General features: G+C 52.9%; 1 protein-coding gene across 10 annotated transcripts in view; it reads right to left on the bottom strand.

Annotated features, from left to right (window-relative positions):
* ABCC8 (ATP binding cassette subfamily C member 8) overlaps window positions 1-19,371 on the bottom strand; it is a 75,897-nt gene that overhangs the window by 18,541 nt on the left and 37,985 nt on the right. For 7 of the 10 annotated variants that reach the window (XM_027115270.1, XM_027115273.1, XM_027115274.1 and 4 more), the window contains 10 exons: window positions 17,557-17,624; window positions 16,242-16,387; window positions 13,830-13,935; window positions 13,543-13,659; window positions 13,075-13,150; window positions 12,222-12,327; window positions 3,515-3,550; window positions 2,176-2,211; window positions 1,337-1,435; window positions 182-266 (listed from right to left, as the gene is read on the bottom strand). In XM_027115270.1, the coding sequence (XP_026971071.1) occupies window positions 182-266; window positions 1,337-1,435; window positions 2,176-2,211; window positions 3,515-3,550; window positions 12,222-12,327; window positions 13,075-13,150; window positions 13,543-13,659; window positions 13,830-13,935; window positions 16,242-16,387; window positions 17,557-17,624 (875 nt within the window). The remainder of the gene's footprint in view (window positions 1-181; window positions 267-1,336; window positions 1,436-2,175; window positions 2,212-3,514; window positions 3,551-12,221; window positions 12,328-13,074; window positions 13,151-13,542; window positions 13,660-13,829; window positions 13,936-16,241; window positions 16,388-17,556; window positions 17,625-19,371) is intronic. The other 3 variants (XM_027115278.1, XM_027115271.1, XM_027115272.1) reach the window with 3 other exon arrangements.

The raw sequence follows: 19,371 nt of genomic DNA, 5'->3' as shown, positions 1-19,371 counted from the left end.
AGGGCTCAAGGAGATCATTTTGATCCCACTGCAGGCAACTCTTCAGCCTTCCCCCTCTCTCATTTCTCATTACCTGTTCTCCCTGAGAAGGATGTCAGGGCATGGTGATGGTGATGGGTGGGGAGCAGGGGAGGCTGAGGGCCCCAACTTTGAGAACCAGCCCCTGGAAGCTGCTACTAACCCGTTCCCCAATCTGGGTCTGGTCTCCATGGGGCAGGATGTCGATGTCTGGCTGCAGGGAGCAGGCTTCGATGACCATCTTGTACCTGCAGTGGGGTGGGTGGGGACACAGCTGATCAGCCTGGCCAGAGGTGGGCCTGGGCATTTGCAGAGGGTCATTACCTTCCAGGCAGACATGCCCAGGAGGAGCAATGGCTTTAATGGGCCTCCTGATGGGTGTAAGCAAACACCCCGTGAGCTTGAAAAGAGCTGAGGGCAGCACCTGACACCATCATGAAGAAAGTTAAATATTTGAAAGATGAAATTGGATGGGAGCAGATAGCCACATAAGTGACAAGAGAGGGCCTGGGGCCCCTGTGCAGTGGGAAAAGCTGTAGCCAGAGCCCATGCTTGGAGCACTGCCAGGGAAAAATCACTGCTGGTTTGCTTAGGCAGTAAATGATGATGGCTGGTCAAATATTCGCCCAGCCGCTCCCCTCACACTTCCCTGGTCAGCTCTCAGCCTGGGCAGGTGCCAGCCAGAGTGCATGGAGGCATCACAGTGTCTTGGTGACATGTACTTGGGTGTCAGGAAGACTTGGATTTGAAACCCATTTCTGTCACTTACTGGCTGGGTGGCCTTGGGAAAGTTACCTAACCTTCCTGAGTCTTGGTTTCCTCATCTATAAAATGGGGATAATAATAGTACCTGCCTACTGGGATTGATGTGAGCATCACAGCAAGTCATGCATAGCAAGAGCACCTGGAAAGAGCTCCATGATGTTAGCAGCCATTAGCACTGGAGGGGTTTGTGTACAAGCTGCGGAGCTGGGGGTAGGGAAGCACGAGAACGGAGACTCACGGAGGGCTGGGCGAGCCTTTTCACCCACCTCAAGAGAAGGCACCAGGGTTCCTGCACCTCCCTCCCCTCCTGCCTTCTCAACCACGGGAGCTGGACTGCCCTGATGCCCAGCACATCTGGATCATTTCCAGATGGACCATATGGAACAGGCTGGAATCCAGATAAGGGGGCTGGAGAGCAGGATGGCTGGGTGAGGAAGATCGATGGAGGAGCAGGCAGCCGGCTGGGCTTGGGGGCTGGGGCAGTGGCTCATGCATGACCAATTGCTCCCCCCCCCCCAGCTTGCCCCCCAACCCACCTCCTCGAGGCTTTTACCGTTGTTTGTTGAAGGGACTCTCAAAGGTGATGTTCTCCTCCACGGTGGCGTTTAGCAGCCATGGTTTCTGAGAAGCATAGGCCACGGGGCCTCTCTTCCTGGAAAAAGCAGGGCAGGAGTAGGGAGGTATTCTCAGGGGGTCGTTGTCAGAGGTGGTTGTCAAGCTGATGGCTTAAACTGGGGCAAGGGGGTGGGGGCAGCACTAAGATGAGGAGGTGCAGTTGGCAGAAATCTGCTTTGAGTGGCTCCTGGTGGCCTCTCGTTCCCCAAGGGCCCGAGGCAGGCTTGGGTGCTGGGTCTTAGCTGGCTAGGGGATAAGGGACCTCAACCCCTCCCTGCTCTCCACCCCTCCCTATCCCACCCCTTCAGTCTGTTGCCCTTCCTAAGTCTCTACCCAGAGCCTGGGAAGACCCCAAAGTGTGACCAAACTAAGTAAATACTTGAACCCTGATTTCCTCCTTCCTCGAGTAGCCCTCAAACCACTCGACTTTGATGTTAGCAGCTAACACTCCAAATGGAACTTTTTAAAAATGAAGAGTCAAGGAACCCACATTTAGTGTGATGTGGTTTCTGAAGACAAAAAAAAAAAAAAAAAAGGAAAGAAAGAAAAGGAAAAGATGACCACCAGACAAAACTGATCTGGTGTGAAGCGAGCGGCTTGACGCACGGAAGCAGCGGCGGCCTCCGAACCACCGCGTGGAGCACAGCGCCCTCCCTGGCCTCCTCTGCAGCTGGGCTGGGCCTGGGGGGCTGCCTTCCAGAGCTCTGTGGCTCCCTTGGCCTGAGACCCCCTCTGAGGAAGCCTGCCCTGGAGGGCGGTGCTCTCGGGACACAGTACCTGATATCCGAGTCGGTTGCCGTCTCCCGCTCTGGGCTGCAGCAGGGGAGGAAAGACGTACCTTCAGGGTTCACCTGAGTAGACTGAGTTCTCCATAGACATTTTGAGCTCCCTCAAACCCAGCGTGAGTGCCTTTATAATCCCTGAGACCAAGACTGCAGCCACAAAAGCCACACGCCACCCAGGGGAAGCCTCCGCTGCCTGAATACACGTGGTGTGTGTGAGGAAGGCCTCAGGGGACCTGGTTAAGTTACGAGGGACAGTGGGGGGAAGGCGCCACTGGTGTAGGCTCATGGGGGGGGTGGTGCTTCCCACGTCAGAGGAGCATGAGGCCCAACATGTGGCTTCTGCAGACCCAGCCTCTGCATTAGGGCGCGGACGCACTGGCCGAGGTCACGGGCTGACATGCCTGCACAAATATCTGGGGCAGGAAGTGCGCTTTGACCGTAGCCAGGCGAGGCCGGGCAGGCCACCATGGGTGCCTGCAGTCTGGGGATGGCAACCTACAGCCGATGGAACTGAGTGTGGCACCTAGAGAGCTGAGAAGGGCTCCAGGTGTGATTTGCAGTCCCAGGTCCCTGTCAGAAGACAACCGTGGAGCCTGGGGGATCTGCCGACAGGGACGTGGTCAGCTGTGGTGCCCACGTAGCCTGGACAGACCCCAACTGCTCCAGTGTCAAATACTCCGTCCCGTTGTGCTCATCCATGCGTTCATACTTGTCACATACCATGAGGCCTGATTTTTGGCTCAAGAACTATGGTCACTATGGCTAGAGAGTCTGGGCTGTCATCATGCCCTGGCACTTGGCGACAAGATGGGAGAAAGGGCAGAGAAAGTATGGGGAAGTGAAACTTCTGTGGTGTTGGAGAGTGAAGGCCAGAAGCTTAAACGGATTTCCAAGGTCAAGTCAACCTCCCACTCCTGACTTCCCACCACCTCCAGTGTGTCTCGATTGTCTTGAAAGAGGTGTGGTTAGGCAGGGTTTTGAAGGTCTTAGAGCCACATCAATCTATTTCACTTGGATGTCTTAGACAACCAGAACATAAAGCACATTGAACATAAAGCAACACGACTGAATTTTCTGTCTGCCTAGGGGATACCCACCTCTGCTTTTTATAGCTTTGTTTCTCAACTTTTCTTTCTTTCTTTTTTTTTTTAATTTATTTTTTTATCTTTGGCCGCTCTGTGCAGCATGCGGGATCTTAGTTCCCCGACCAGGGATCTAACCCATGACCCCTGCACTGGGAGCACAAAGTCCTAACTGCTCGACCGCCAGGGAATTCTCCAAGCCCCTTCCCTTTATTGGAACCCACTTCCAACCGAGCTCCAAGGCTGTACCTGGGGTCCTCTCCCGTCTCGCTGTCAGGAAGGCTGCTGGGGCACAAATGGGAAAAAACAATACCCGTTACTTCTCACTCCACTGCCTTCCTCTCCATCACACTGTGTCTTTGGGGAGAAGCAACCCCACAATCCCCACCCCTCTGACCCATCCCCAGTGCCCCCAAGTGGCTTCCATGGGGGCAGAAACTGTTCTTCTCAATCTCTGTCCCTCCCGCAGCAACTGGATGGGCCCCCTCCAAACAGCAAGGGCTTCATTAGTACTCCTGACACAACTCCAAGCAGCAGTGAAGCTGGGTTGGCATCAAGACTGGCTTATAGTTGGGAAAACTAAAGCTCAGGGAGGGAAAATGACTTTCCCAAGGTCATAATCATTTCGTACAGCGTTTTCCAACTGTGGATTGGGACCCAAAAATTGGGTCTGAAACAAGTAAACTGCAACTGCACTTAAAAAGAAAAGAAAAGAAAAGAAGAAAATACCAATGTGCATTGCATGTGGTCAAGATGTGTATTTTTTGTGTGAATTTTTTTTTCTCTTACTTATCAATGCATAAATGTAGTGGACTGTGATGTAAAATCTGTTTCATACTGTGGATTACAGTAAAAGTTTTTTTGAAAAACACTGAGTGAGGGGCTTCCCTGGTGGCACAGTGGTTGAGAGTCCGCCTGCTGATGCAGGGGACACAGGTTCGTGCCCTGGTCCGGGAGGATCCCACATGCCGCGGAACGGCTGGGCCCGTGAGCCATGGCCGCTGAGCCTGCGCGTCCGGAGCCTGTGCTCTGCGACGGGCGAGGCCACAGCAGTCAGAGGCCCGCGTACCGCAAAAAACAAAACAAAACAAAACAAAACAAAAAACACTGAACGAGGTGACCTGAATATTGGTGCCAACTTTGTCAGTGCTCTTTCGCCTGCCCCAGGCCACCTTTCAACCTTCCAGAAGCAACCTTCTGCCAATGAAGTATGTACTTCTGACATGCACATTTGGGGAAAATCAATCTGTTCTGTCTTCATGCAGATCTTACTTTAACAATAGTAAAACCAGCTAACATTTATTGAACTTTTATAAGCACTTGTGATAAGCACTGCAATAGTATTATCTATTTTAAAGCTCAAAAAAACCATATGAAGGAGGTCCGCACTTTATAGACAAGGAAAGTGAGACTTAGAGGGGCTAAGTAACTTGCCCAAAGTCACACAGCCAGCAAATAGCAAAGAAAATAGATTTGTCTAACTCCAAAGCTTCATGCTCTTAATGACTATGCTGCATTGCTTCACTGTGATTACCCAGGCCATACCTCTGATAAATTTCTTGCCAGGAAAACAGGATGGACAAAAACAGGGATGGAAAGAAGCCTGATGAAATTCTCTTTTGTCCTCTGCTGAGGAGCAGAACAGAACGGACCCTGATGGATATATAATCACCAGTTCCCTATGATCCTATTCACCGATCTTTATGGTTTCATTTCACTCCCTCAACTCCACCTAACCTCATGTTCCCTAACCATCAGATTGCTGTAGTTTATGGACAAGCTGGTAATGTGGGACAGATGAAAAAACCCAAGCTTACAAATTCCAACTCTGCGGCCACAGCCCAGATAAGCTCATCGCTGCAGTCTTCTGCCTTGACTGCTTCCAGAGTTGCAAAGGCTGTTACTTTTCTGGAGGGAAGCACATCTGTGGCCTCCCTGAGGACCCCGGCACACACTGAACTCCCTCGGCTCTAACTCAGTTTGCAGCATTATCTGGGCTGTTCATTTAGCCCTTATAATGGACTACCTTCTTCTCTAATCAGCTCCTGTGTAAGTCTTTTATCCCCAGCGGGATTTTAAGGCAGGAAGAGCATCTTTTTCAGCTCCACAGTGCTTCGCACATGACAGGTCTGTAATAAATGGAGGTTGGTAACAGACATCTTTAATCGTTTGGGAGGAAGGAAGGGAGGGGGGCTAGCACTCAATGCGGGCCATCCTCATGCCAGGCACTGTGTGAAGTTGTTTGTATTCATCACTTCATCCTCACAACAACTCTATAAAAAGATGTTAGTATCCCCATCTTACAGATGGAAACACTGAGGCTTAGAGTTTGCCTGACGCGCCCAATGGTACAGAGCTAGAAAGAGGGGAAGCTGGGATGTGAATCCAGGTTCATCTTCTCCTCTTTCCAGTGTAGTTCCAGCCTTCCTAGAATGAGTCTCCTCATTGTGTGTGTATGTCTTAATCTGAAAAGTAAAAACTGGTATATGTGGCACACACTTCCTCTCATTGATTGCTGGGCTCTTAAATGATTGTTCCTCTTCTGCCTGCACTTTTGGGACCAAGCAGTGAGCTAAGAAGATGATCTCTCCTTTTCTCTGACCCACCTCCTTCCCTGCAGCCAGCTGTGAGCTGGGTGCCTGTGTGCATGGCAATCCGAATCACTGCACAGAGCCTGCCCTCAAAGGGCTCACGGTCTGGCAGAGCGAATCAGACAGGTACAGATGTCAGAAAGTTATAAGGGCCAAAAGAAAAGTAGGAGCAAGAAAGTCCTATAGAAATTTGGGGGAAAAGTACACACAAACACATATGCAAATATGCAGAGAAAAGACTGGAAACTTCTGGGTGGCGGGATATTAGGTGGTTTTTAATCTTCTTTATACTTGCGTATCTTTTCTCATTTAATGTACATTCTTTTAGAGTCAGAGAAAAATGTACTTTTTACAAGTAGTTTGGAGGAGGAAGAAATCTGAGAAAGTGAGGAAGGGCTCATAGAAGTTACAGGTGAACGGAACCACGAAGCGGGAAGGATGGAGACAGCAGAGGTGGAGGGAGAGAATTCTAGGCTGGAGGAGGAGTCTGCATGAGTGCAGGCAGTGTGAGAAGTGGAAGGAACATGGGCTCTAAAGTTTGTATCCGATGGGCTTCTCTACTCACTGGTTGTGAAATCTTAGGCAAGTCCCTTTCCTTAGGGGAGGCTGTTTCCTTATCTATAAAATTGGGGTAATGGTAGGAACCTCACCATGACTCTGGGAGAATGTATTACCAACATAGCTCATAGCTGGTTGGAGGCAAGGACCTGGGTGGGGTTCGAGAATGAGGGATGGGGTGGGCGGGAGATCATCCTTTCAGCTCGGTGCTTGGTTTCAAAGGCACAGGCAGAGGAGGAGTCCAATGGCCCCAACATTCATTTAAGACCCCAACAATAAATAAAAAGGAAAGCAGTGGAAATTGAGGTTGGAAGGGGAAGTTAGGACTTATAGGTCTCCATGGTCCATTCATCCTGCCCCAGAGGGGCTTGTTGCTGCCCTGAAATGTTACCTTTCACGCACAGTGCCCTTTCTGATTGATGTCGTTGGGTCCTAATGCCAAATCTCTGAGGGAGGAAAGGGTTTTTCTTATAGTTCAGATGAGGAAACTAAGATGCAGAGAGGTGAAGTAACCTGCCCAAGGTCACACAGCTATCGAGTGGCAGAGTCAGGACCACAACCAGAGACTATCTAGTTCCCAAGTCGGGCTCATCATGTCCACATGGTGCCCCTGCTGTCTGCTCACCGTCTCACCACACCTGCCTCCTGCAGGAAACCTGGGGTGCCCTTGAGCCCCTGACCCAACTCCCCAAAGGCTCCAAGGAACTGTATGAACAGATGGGATCACAGAGTCGTCCTGAGACAAGCCTATTTTTCACCCTGGGGAATCGGGGGTCTCAGGAGGCAGCCTTCACACCAAAAGGCAACAATGTCCTGAGGCAGGCTCAGAACAAGTAGGGCCCGGGGCGCACACCTCCGTGGGTGGCAGGGGCAGCAGGGAGCTCCAGAGAGGCCAGTTTGCAGTTCCTCGTGGGGAGGTACCTCAACACCTTCCTTGGATCCCTGCTTCCTGCTGTCTCCCCAGGGCTGTTTAAAATCAATCTACTGTGGACATTAATGGCCCTATTTTTTATTTCCAGGGAAAGAATTTCACTTGAATATACCTGCTAATTTTGAGTGTTTATCAGAATGTTTTCCTCTTAAAGATTAAGGAGAGAGTTTGCAAATTCCCAGGTTAACAGTGAATCGAAGCAGAGAGCCAGGCAGGCGCAGGTGACTATCAGTAAAGTGAATATTTGGGAGCCGCACGAGACCTGGGTTCTCCCAGAGACATGGAGCCGGGCAACAACCGATGTGCAGGACCCACTCAAGGCTGCCTCAGTAACTCTGCAGCCTAGAATGTAGGGCCTCACCCCTGAAGCCCCCATGCGCATCCCAGGCCTCTGTCCACCCAGGACTGGTGAGCCCCCTGAGGGCAGGGGCCAGGTCTTCTCCTTTGTAGCTTACACAGAGTGGTTCACAAAATACACATCCTGTGGGGGGGGGCACCTGGGGCATGGCATGGAGTAGCCCTCCAGTCCCATCTCCAAGGAGCTCAGTGTCATGGGGGAGACATGCCCCAGCATACGGTGTGAGGCATGCACGAATAGGATTTGCACATTCCACATGCTGGTGGAGAAGTTGGGTGGTGGAGGTCTGGGTGAGGGAAACAGCTTGGGCAAACGCATGTGGGAAGGAGAGAGAGGTAAAGGCGCATTAATTGCAGTCTCCTAAAGGTCATAAGTTGTTCCTGGTTCATTCATTTAGCAAATGCATTCATTTAGCAAAGGCGCTGTGGATACAGAGAGACAAACAAGATATGATCTTTATCCCCAGGGAGCTCACTACAGTCTCTCCTGGAGACAGGCTGGAGTATAATTAAAGAGCAATAGGGGAATTTTGTTCCTGGAATAGAAGTACATCGTCAAAGAATAATATTTATAATAATATTTATAGGGCATTTGCTACATGCCAGGTTAAACCTCACATTAACTCCACGGGTAATAAGGGAAAACTGGTACAGAAGGGTCACAGAATTCCCCAAAGCACAGAGTCCAGATTTGAACCCGGACAGCCTGCCTCCAGAACATTTGCTCCTATCCGCTCAGCAGTACTGCTCATTTTCTTCAAGGAAGGAATAAATGAATGGTTGTACACACAAAGCAACCTCCCCAGAGCATTCTGCTGTGACCCTCCTAATCCCCCAAATCCCTGCCTTGTACCTCCTGGAACTCTTTCTGGCTGCCTGGTCACCAGGTCTTGGCCCTGGTATGGATGAAAAACACTGGAGCGGCTTGGCATCGCCCCTGCCTCTGGCTGCAGACAGCCAGGCCCCGGGAGGGACTGCTGGGTCAAATGCTATTTTGCTCTTGGCTCACTTGGCAAGCGCGTCGTTGCCCTGCAGCCCTGCAGCCCAGGGTCTGAGGCATGGAGCTCCTGCAAGTAACGGAGGGGGGCCCTCAACACACAGTCCCCACACTTAACTCATTGCCCAGGGTAGGTGGGCCAGGCAGAGCTGTGTACGTATCCAGGATTTTGAGAGACAAACAGCAGATGAAGCCAGCTGAGCCAGGTATGACCAGCCTCCTTCTCCCATCCGCTGTAATGAACTCCTGACTGATCTCCCTTCCTGCAGTCTCTCTCTCCCCGATCCCTCATCCTGTATCACCAGCACGTTTCTCCTACAGCCTTCAGGCTAAATCTTGTTTCCCAGGCCAGGTATACAGGGTGTCTGACCTCAGCGCAGCCCACTTCTTTCTTTCTTTCTTTTTTTTTTTTTTTTTTGCAGTACGCGGGCCTCTCGCTGTTGTGGCCTCCCCTACTGCGGAGCACAGGCTCCGGACGCGCAGGCCCAGCGGCCATGGCTCACGGGCCCAGCCACACGGGCCCAGCCGCTCTGCGGCATGCGGGATCCTCCCAGACCGGGGCACGGACCCGTGTCCCCTGCATCGGCAGGCGGACTCTCAACCACTGCGCCACCAGGGAAGCCCCCAGCCCACTTCTTTAGTCCTGTCCTTCACCAGCGTCCCTAACACCCACTGCTCTGGCACCAGAACCACACCCTCTTACATGATCACACCTTTGCCCACGCTGATACCCTTGCCTGGAACACCTTCCTCTCCCACCCCGGCCTCTTCCATCTGATGAAACCACGCTCATCCTTCGAGGCTCAGATACCATGTCCACATGAGCCTTCTTTCCTTGACCACAGAGTTCACTGTTCCTCTGTGCTCGATGGTGGCACTGATCTCTGTTCTCCTCCCTTGGAAGCAGCGGCCACGTCTTCACCATCTTTGCATTCCTATTGCTGTGCTCGGGGTCTGGCACACAGCAGGTGCTCAGTAAATATGGGGTGAGCGAATACATCAATGTAGAGAAGCCAGAACATGAGCTGAGTCATGAACAAATTCTCACAACGTCCCGGGGTTGGCTGCAGGCTACCCTGATGCACCCGCTATGCTTGGGAGGGAGGCTGTGCTGTGGAGGGGGGCAAAGTGGATCCTGGAGCAAAAAGATCCTTTCACCATCACTCCTCGCTGAGCCTGGAACAGAGCCAGGATGTGGGGCCCCACCTGCCGGTCGAGGAGAGTGAGTGTCAACGCAGACAGAGCTGTGAGCTGTGCTGCGATGGTTCTGCTGAGGCGGGGAGGCGGGGTATCACAGCCATTGAGGCTGCTGGCCTTCAGAGTGGTCAGGCTAGCTATTTCTTTGTGTTGCTCTCAAGCCCCTGCTCTCTCAGCACACAGTGGAAAGCCCATGCACTTGAGCACTTAGGGACACATCCCACTTCTGCCATTTAATGGCTGGGTGGCCTTGGGCAACTTGCTTCCCCTCAGTTTCCTCATCTGTTAAATGGGGATAATGATAATGCCTACTTCACAGAGTTTGGTGAAGACTGACCGAGACAATGAGTAAATAAAGTGCCTTACACAGTATCTGGCACACAAGAGGCGCTCCAGCACCCTGGAGAGGCCCCTGTACCCGCTGGGGCTGGGGCAGAGGTTTCCTAAGAAAGAAGAGGCAGCAGTCAGACCCTGAGGGTTGGCACACCTTGGAGAGGAGGTTGGGGCTGAGGCTGAGCTGCCTCTGTAGAGGCCAGAGAGGTGCTCACACTGGTGTGACGGCACCTGAGGTTGAAGGGGGTGGGGAGGAGATGAAGGACGTGGGGCAAAGGGGACACGCTCAGAGGGGGTCTGGTTCAGGCTGAGTGGGACACAGACAGGGGAATCTAGGGGCAGCCCCAGTCTCTGGGCTCTGTAATCTCATCTAGGAAAGGCCTGCCCTGAGAGAGGGCCTGGATCCAGTTTGCCCTCCACATGGAATTTGGAGAATAATCCCTGGAACTAGGACCCAAGGGATCCCAGCCCAAGGCAGTGGCCAGGCTTGAGGGAAAGAGCCCAGGCTTGGGACCCTGGTCTGCATGCTGACTGGTAAGTCACCCAGCCTCTCTGTCCTCAGTTCTTACTTCTGTGAAATGGGGCGATAACACCCAGCGGGAAGCTTCAGTGAGATCATGCTTGCAGTGCACTTAGCAAAGGGCCTGCCCGTAGCAGGTGCCCAGTAAATGGTCAGTTGCTTTCTTCAGCTCACAGTTCACTGGGGGCTCCTGTCTTCCCATCACAGACACACACAGGCAGTCAACGGACAAGGGCTCCTCCCTCCAAAGCCCTGAGGGGCAGTTGGTACAAGGGCCTGGAAACGCAATGCTTGGATCTTTCCTGTCAGGCTGTGTTGAGAGACACCCGAATAAGATAGGGAATGGATGCAGAGACCGTCTGTCCCAGACATACCACATCCCCAGTGGAATCAAGGTTCCAGAGACTAAGGTCATGGGAAACCCAAGGGGCTTGTTTGCCAACCCACAGCCCCGTTGAGGAGGGAAACTTGCCAGATGTGCTGGGTGCACCATTCAGGGACATTTTGGAAAAACAGGAAATGCGGGTACATGCAGGTGTTCAGACACTGGTCCCAAGGTCTTTCTCTCTGCTCAGTCTGCACTCAAGCTTATGAAAAAACCTGACATCTTGCCTCTGGCTGTGACTTTCATTCCTGAAACCTCAGTCGGATCCTTCTTTCTCTTGGATTCTTGGATACTGGGGACGGGGAGGTGTTGGGGATGAGTGCCGGTAGGCTCCAAGCCACGCTGTGTGATGACTGCAGTAGCCATGTTCTGTCCAGGTTTCTGAACACCTTTTCCACCCTCTTCATTTCTTGGCTCTTCTTTTCTGGCTTTTAAAAAAGCCTTTATTTTATTTGTATCTTTAATCAACTAGTTTCAAGTGCTTTTTGGAAGTGGGTATAAATAATAGATTCGTGACTGACTCAGTCTAGGGTTCCGGCTCTTTAATTAGGATAGTGATCTTTGCCCAGAAACCTACATTTGTCTGGTTTATCTCTGGCTCCTTGAAATACCCACTGAATGGTCTGTATCAACTTTGCTGATGACCAAGCCAGAAACCAATGTTGTGTTACGGTCCCTCACACTGGGAGGCAGTGCGGCTGCGTGAACACAGAATTTGGAGTCAAACAGAACTGCGTTCGAATTCCAGCTCTGCCACTTATTAGCTGGGTGAATGAGGGCAAAGAGTTTGGCCCTTCTCTACAACACGAGATCTGTTAACACTACTTACCTTGCTGGTTTTCATAAGGATTTTCATAAGGACATAGTGTGTGCAGAGGACATAGCAAAGTACCTGGCACATAGTGAGGGCTTAACAAATACTAATGATGGTAATGAGAATAACAATTCAGTGCTTTCATTGAGTACTCGCTGAACACACTCAGTAAATGCATGATGCATCCTCCACTGAGAAGCACGGTTGAAAAGAGGGCTTCTGCCTGCCCACTGTCTTTCCCCACTAACTGAGCCCAGAGGATGCATGTAGTACCTGTTCCAGAAGACGCCCCCCGAGACCTTCTGCATCTCCCCCAGGGTGGCTAGGAGGAGTGAGGACTTGCCGCAGCCCACCTGCCCCACGATCATGGTCAGCTGGCCTGCAGGGAGGGAGGGCGGCAGATGGGACTGGGGCCAGGAGGGAGTCTGAACAACCACCACCCGGAAAGACAGACAGACAGATATACCCAACCCCGGGGCCCCCATTTGCTTTCCTCCTACCTAGAATCCCCAGGGAGTCCTTTGAGCCTTTCCTTCTGGAAACCTACATCCTACCTCTGGCTCCCCAGGTCCTTCCTCCTTCCTACTGCTTATCCCCCCCCCCCGCTTCCTAAGCACCTGCTTCTCCTTCCAGTGCTCTCAAGTGTGCCCAGCGCCTCCCAGTCCCAACAAAGGGCACCCTTTCCTTCCCACTTCCATGCTTTGCTCCTGCTGCCTCCCCTGCAGAATGTCCACGCTGCCTCATGGCTCTAGGCACCCTGCTCATTCTCAGAATCCCCGCCTCTTCCACTATGACTTCCCTGGCTACTGGGGATTGCTTTTCCTTTTGTGAAGCACCCATTCTGTCTGCAACAGATGGCTTGACATCAAGGTCCCGCTGTCTTGCCCTGTCCTTGCTGTTGCACTGCTGCCTAGCACATGGACTCCTCGGGGAAGTAGCCCACCCCCTCTCTAACCTTCATACCGTAGAGCACACACCAAGAGTGCACATAGAGCAGGTACTCAATCAATCCTGATTTTTCTTTTTCTCCCCATGTCACTCAGGGGAGTGTGGGAAGGGAGCACTTCAAACACGACTCCAAGGGGGACACCCCCAGACCATGATAGAGGGGTGAGCTGGGCCATACCTCGGGGGATGCAGATGGTGATGTTGGACAGTGTGGGGATTCCATCGGGGGTCCACGTGAAGAAGCCTCCAATGATCTTCGTTGGCGGTACCCCAGCCCCGGAAGAGAACAGAAAGGCAGCTGGGGTCTCAGTGTGAATAGTCCGTCGCCTCCCCTCCCCCATGAAAGCCAGAAAACACCGATTCCAGTCCCCAGATCACTTCCAAGGCAGGGGAGTGGGGGAATGGCCTTCTCGTGCAGACCTCTCTACCTGAGGCACCCTCCCCAGAGGACTGCTACAGGTCCCCCCACTTGGTGGAGATGGAAGCATTGTCCCTGGTCTCAGGACTCCTATGGACTCTGCAGGCAGCCAGGGTGACCTCCAGGGCAGAGGGCTCAGCACACAGGTCTCTGGCACTTCAGATTTAGTGTTTCCTCCTGGAGTTGGCGCTGGGTGGCGAGCGTCGGGCTGTGGGGTCTCAGACTCACCTGGACACAGCAGTTTTCGGCATCCCCATCTGCACTGGGGGTCAGGCTCTGCAGTGGACCCATGATGCCCCGACAATCCTCCCAGGCTGGACGCTTGCGATTCACAACCTTGAGGGGCTGGGGATGGTTAGGAGGAGGTGAGGGCCCAGGGGAGGAGCCGTGCAGGGAAGGGAGCTCCCCCCCAGTGAGGAAAGGCTGAGGCAGGACCAGCAGGGAACGAGCTGCATGCATTAAAGAAAAACACTGTGTGTGTGGGGAGGTATGGCAAGGGGACGCTGGACACTCACCACCGCCTGGTACTTGCTGGCCTGGCCCCGGGGCTCGGGCTCCCGGGGAGCACACTGCTCCTCGCGGATCTCTGCGCTGGACAGGAACTCACTCAGCTTCTGCACGCTGCAGAGGAAGTGCAGACACCCCTCACCCTGCCCAGGGCAGAGGGGAGGGGAGAGGGAGGAGGGCGAGGCCTGAGAGAGCAGCTCTGAGAAGATGCCAGGTTCTAGGTGTGGCCCTCAAAAAGCCCACACTGGAGGGGACAGACAGGGGGCATCCCATGGGGGGCGATAGGTGTTACCAAGGTTGGTTAGGGTCTACTAGTCAGCTGGAGTAGGTTAGGGCGTGGATCAGGTGGGATTGGCTAGTTTTAGGGTTAGCGTTAAAGTTGATTAGTCTTGAGTTATTAGACTGAAGGATGTTGGGCTTTACCAGTTACTTTTAGGTTAGTTAGGATTAGGATTGGTTATCAACCACAACTGATATTTTTCGATCACGTAATATACATGAAACACTGTTAAATACTTCATAAGCACATAATTTAATCCCCATAATATAATTTGATCTTGCTGGGGGAGGTGTGGAAGAGGTATTATTCCCAACTCATGGAGGAAAAGGCTCCACCCCTGGGATTTCTTTATGGACTCAGAGGAGGTTCCAGAAGCTTCACTCTTTTGATTCATTCTCTCTTATCCCTGGGGGTGGGCAAGATGCCTGGGGGATCTTGAGAATTGTTTGTGTACCCCTCTCCCACCTTTTGCTTAAATGTCCAACAGCCTGGGGCCACCCCCACCCATTTCTGTTCTGGGCATGACACCCCCTCCCCACAGCAGGAGCAGACAGCCAGCCTCGTCCGCTTCCCGCTCTGTCCTTGTTCCAACACGACTTGGCAGGGGCTGTGGGGGAGGGGAGGAGCTGGCCTTGGGGTCAACCTTCAGGCTGTGTCCTGTTCCCACTTTCAGCCCAGAGTCTGGTCTCCCTCTTTAAAAAGGGCTTAGCGGGCTTCCATGGTGGCACAGTGGTTGGGAGTCCGCCTGCCGATTCAGGGGGCGCAGGTTCGTGCCCTGGTCCGGGAGGATCCCGCATGCCACGGAACGGCTAGGCCCATAAGCCATGGCTGCTGAGCCTGCGCGTCTGGAGCCTGTGCTCCGCAACGGGAGAGGCCACAGCAGTGAGAGGCCAGCGTACCGCAAATAAATAAATAAATAAATAAATAAATAAAAAGGCCTTAGGTATTCTGATGATGGTGACATGAGAACGGTTTACATAGAAATACTTCTGACTCAGGCAAGGGATTTTCCATAGGTGTAGCATCCTTGAATCTGTGGGTTCTACACAGAATCACAGGCTGGGGTGTGGGTGGGGGAGGAGGGCTGATCATTAGAAGTCACAATGCCACGGCCAACAAAAGTGAGTCAGCATAGCCAACCCTGGAAACGGGAGCTAATCCCTTTCCAGCCGGCTACTCCCTAGTCAGATACTCCTATGACCACAGTTCTACTGCGTTATGACCCCTTCCATCCTTGACCCTCCTTCCATCAGCTACTTCATTCCAACAGCTACCCCTCCCTGCCAGCTGCCTCGGACTTGCCAGGGTCCCTGAGACAGGGGTGTCACTTCCCTCAAGGCTGGAGCGGCTTGGGTACAGAGGACATTTGTTACTGTCTGGTCCCATTGGTGATGAGAAAGGACACAGCCAGCTCTCCCCAGTGGCACGACTGGCCCTTGCTTTCAAGGAGCTGTTTCAAAGGCCTAAGGAGATCTTCGCACTCCAGCTGTGGCATTCTCCAGCCAGAGCCTCAGCCTTCTACCTTCAGGCTTTCACTCCCAAGAAGGCAATGCCTCTGGGAGAGGGGCAGAGTCACCACTGGGCTCTAGAGCCCAGAGGTGGGGCCTCCCAGAGTGCGAGCCAACTGGGGACAGGGTGTACAGGCACCTGGAGGGAGCTGCTCCACTGAGCGGGGCTGTGAAGGCGCTGAGACCCGTGGAGAGAACAGGGGATGTTCAGCTTGGGGAAGACCAAGATTTTGGGGATACCTTCTGAAATCTGAGGGGTTGTCATGTGCGGGAGGGATGGCGCTCATTCTGTGGGGCCCCGGAAGGCAGAACTAGGACCAATGGTTAGAATTGATGAGGTTATACCAAATTTGGCTCAATGTTGAATTTCCTTTTTATGGAGTTCTCTCGGAGGTGACACTCTCCTTGCAGGATGTAAGCACGTTGGCTAGTCCTTCTCAGGGACTAGAGGGAGGGAAGCTACACATGGCCCATGTCCCTCTGACCAACCACAACCAGCTTCAGTGAAGCCCAGATCAACGGGCAGGCATGTCCTGGGACCAAACAGCTGTGGTTGTAGCAGTGACCAGAGTGAGCCCTGGGGCCGACACATGAGCGGCCTGACCACTGCCCTTGCTGGACCCTCCTCTCACCTGACCAGAGCTTTGACTGTGGACCGGACCACACTGGACAGCAGGAACAGTGGCGTCACCAGGATGTGGAAGAGGGAGAGGGAGGCAAAGGCTACCGAAGGGGAGAAGTCGGCCTCTTTGAAGAAGCTGACGTGGCCCACGAAGGTCTGCGGACAGAGGCACACATGCGACAGAGCAGAGCGTGACTCAGAGTGTGGGCCCCTCCCGCACTGGCAGCCCTCAGCCCTGGGAAGGAAATGAGAGGCGGGAAGCAGGGGACCTAGGGGACCTTTGGGTTGGAGACACCACCATTCTCACAGCCATCTCATGGAACCGTCCCTCCCTGCCCTGCCTCCTTCATTCCAGGAATGACCAGGGAGGAGCCCTCAGGGTAGGTCAGCTCTGCCCTCTCAGACTGTAGTCCTCAGTCGGAAACGTAAACACGGTCATCACAAAACCACCTCTTCGCCTGCCACCTGGCCCCCAGCCTCCGGGTACCTGGCTCGGCTCCGTGGCCTCTGCTACCCAGAGTTCCCCAGGGAACCAGGCCAGGAACCAAGTCAGTAAGTCACGTTGAAAGTGAATTCCCAAGTGTGACTGACAGGCTGTGAGCTCGTCACAGTTCAGGGACGCCGGCCCCGGGGGAAAGTCACAGCAGCCAGGGATGGGAGCCCCGGGTGAGGGGCTGTGGGAGTGGGGCCTTTCTGAGGGGCACACTGCCGGCCCCCACTGTTCAGCTCCTACTCAGCTTTGGTCAAAATTGCTTTAGAAAACCACCATTGTCATATTTAATGGCATGGAGAATTCTTCGTGTCATATTCTTAAATTTTAAAAAGCAGTTTACAAACCTGCATAGGAAGCACAATCCTAATTTTGTAAAAATGCCGTATTCTGTGAATCAAAAACAGACTGGAGAAAAACACATTAACTTTGTTGCCAGTGGGATTATGGGTGATTTAAGTTCTCTTTGCCCTTTCCCTTCTGTATTTCCCAAAATTTCTACAAAAACATTGTAGAAATTTTTACTTTTATAATGCAGAATTTTCACTTTTATAATGAAGAGGTTTGATAGTTGTTTTTTTTTTTTTTCTTTTAAAGAAAGTTTAATTGCTCTAGAGACTAAGCGTCAGGTCTTCCAGGCCAGGGGTTGGAGGTCCTGTCTGCCTGGAGTGGGGCAGTGGAGGAGGGACTGGCTGCATATATAGACTCTCCATCCAGCACCCTATTCTCAGTCCTGCTACTGAGCCCATCTTCCGAAGCCCCTGTGCAGAAAGGCCAAACCCTGGGTGCCTCTCACGCCAAACAGCCTTCCCCACCCCGCCCAACCAACTCTCACCGGGAGACGAAGAAAGGATCCACTTACGATGAGGACGGCTGCGATGGGGATGGCCGTGTTCATGAAAACTGCGGAGGAAGCACAGGGGGAGTTTAGTGGGAGGAAGGAGATGGCTGGAAGTGAAGCTGCCCAGGTTGGTGTGAAGGCAGGGCAGCCTCTGGGGTCCTTTCCCCAGCCTGCGGGGTGGAGCTGGGCAGAACTCTAGCTCTGTGGCACCTCCAGCTCCTAACGTGTGTCCCTCAGGACGCTTATCTCCATCACTGAGACTTAAGCCTTTAAATAAAGGTTGAAATGCTCTTACTCTGCTCCATGTGGACAGTGTGAAGAAAGCCCTGTGAGAAAGTGGCAGGGGAAGGGATTGGAGAGCTGGCAGACTGTGGTCAACCATGAGGTCAGCAGCATGTGTTTCTGGGGGCACCAAGTTGCTACTCCTTCCTCTACGTCTGGTCCTTGAATCCCTGGCTCACTCTGAGGCTGAGAGGCTTCCCAGTCTCCCATGGCTCTTAGGAAGGATTTCAAACGCATTCACACTGAGGTATTAGTGACTGAGGACAGCTGGAAGCAGGGTCTGCCTTAGCTCTAAGGCTGACAGCCCACGCCCAGGTGGGACAGTTGGTTTGCTGCAACAGAGGCCCTCTCCTTATTCTGTTTATGGTGTGGCCCTCAGGCTCTTCATAGGGACCCCAAAGAGCAAAGAGATCTGGACTTAAAGTCAGAGAAGGGCGGAGTCCCCATTATTTCTAAGCTGTGTAATCTTGGGCTGATCGTTCACCTTCTCTGAGCCTCGGTTTCTTCACCTGATTTTCGTAAACTTGTACTTACTTGTTCACATGCTCTGGCTCTCTCCAAGGTGAGAGCAGGTAATGCAGGGAACAGGCCTCTGTGATGCCTCAGTGCTACCTGAGTATTATACCTCATGGGCTGCTAGCTTAGCCCTGCTCCTCTGGTCCAAGCTGTGAGATGCCCAAGAGTGCCCTGATCCCAGGCCAGAACTTCCAGAGAGAGTAGCCCTCCTGGAGTAAGAGACGCCCATCCTAGCTGCCACCTTCCCACCTCCTCCTCCTTCCTTCCAGCAGCCTCTTCCAGGCCAGCGCAGAAAGGAGTCTGGTTCTGACATTAGCTAAATTAAAGGAGGAGCCAGGAGCCAGGAGCCAGAGGCCAAGGGCAGAGCCTGTGCACATGGCCCCTGTTTAATGAATGGCGAAGTGTTTGACACTCTGAAGAATTCCAGACCGTCAACACCATTCCGAGAAGCTGATTGTCTACTTACTCCAAGAGTCCTGCACCACCTAGTACATACATGGAGATGTGGAACCCCAAGGGAGTGGAAGAACGTGGTCCCCATTCTCAGGGGGCTCCCAGTCTGAGGAAGGAGACAGGAGGAACTATGCTCCCAGGAGACACCTTATAGGATGGGGAAAGAGGAAACATGCCCATACGGGGTTCCCAAGCAGATAGGAAAGATATTGTGCCCATCCTTGGGGAATCCCCAATCTATGCGCCCTGCCATTGGAGGGTTCCCTGTCTCATGGAGAAGATATGGCTGGAGCCCTTGGGGCACTGCCAATCTCTCCGACCACAAGGCTTTTTATCAACACTAATATCACACATGACGATGATTTAATTGCCCTTCTTTTTTTTTTTTTTTGTGGTACGCGGGCCTCTCACTGCTGTGGCCTCTCCCGTTGCGGAGCACAGGCTCCGGACGCGCAGGCTCAGCGGCCATGGCTCACGGGCCCAGCCGCTCCGCAGCATGTGGGATCCTCCTGGACCGGGGCACGAACCTGTGTCCCCTGCATCGGCAGGCAGACTCTC

This window comes from Aethalodelphis obliquidens, unplaced genomic scaffold, assembly GCF_003676395.1.
Source record: "Aethalodelphis obliquidens isolate GAN/ISIS:26980383/991018 unplaced genomic scaffold, ASM367639v1 scaffold14, whole genome shotgun sequence".
Classification (NCBI taxonomy): Eukaryota; Metazoa; Chordata; class Mammalia; order Artiodactyla; family Delphinidae; genus Aethalodelphis; species Aethalodelphis obliquidens.
Note: the sequence above shows the minus strand (reverse complement) of the source record. Positions and strands in the feature narration are given on the sequence as shown.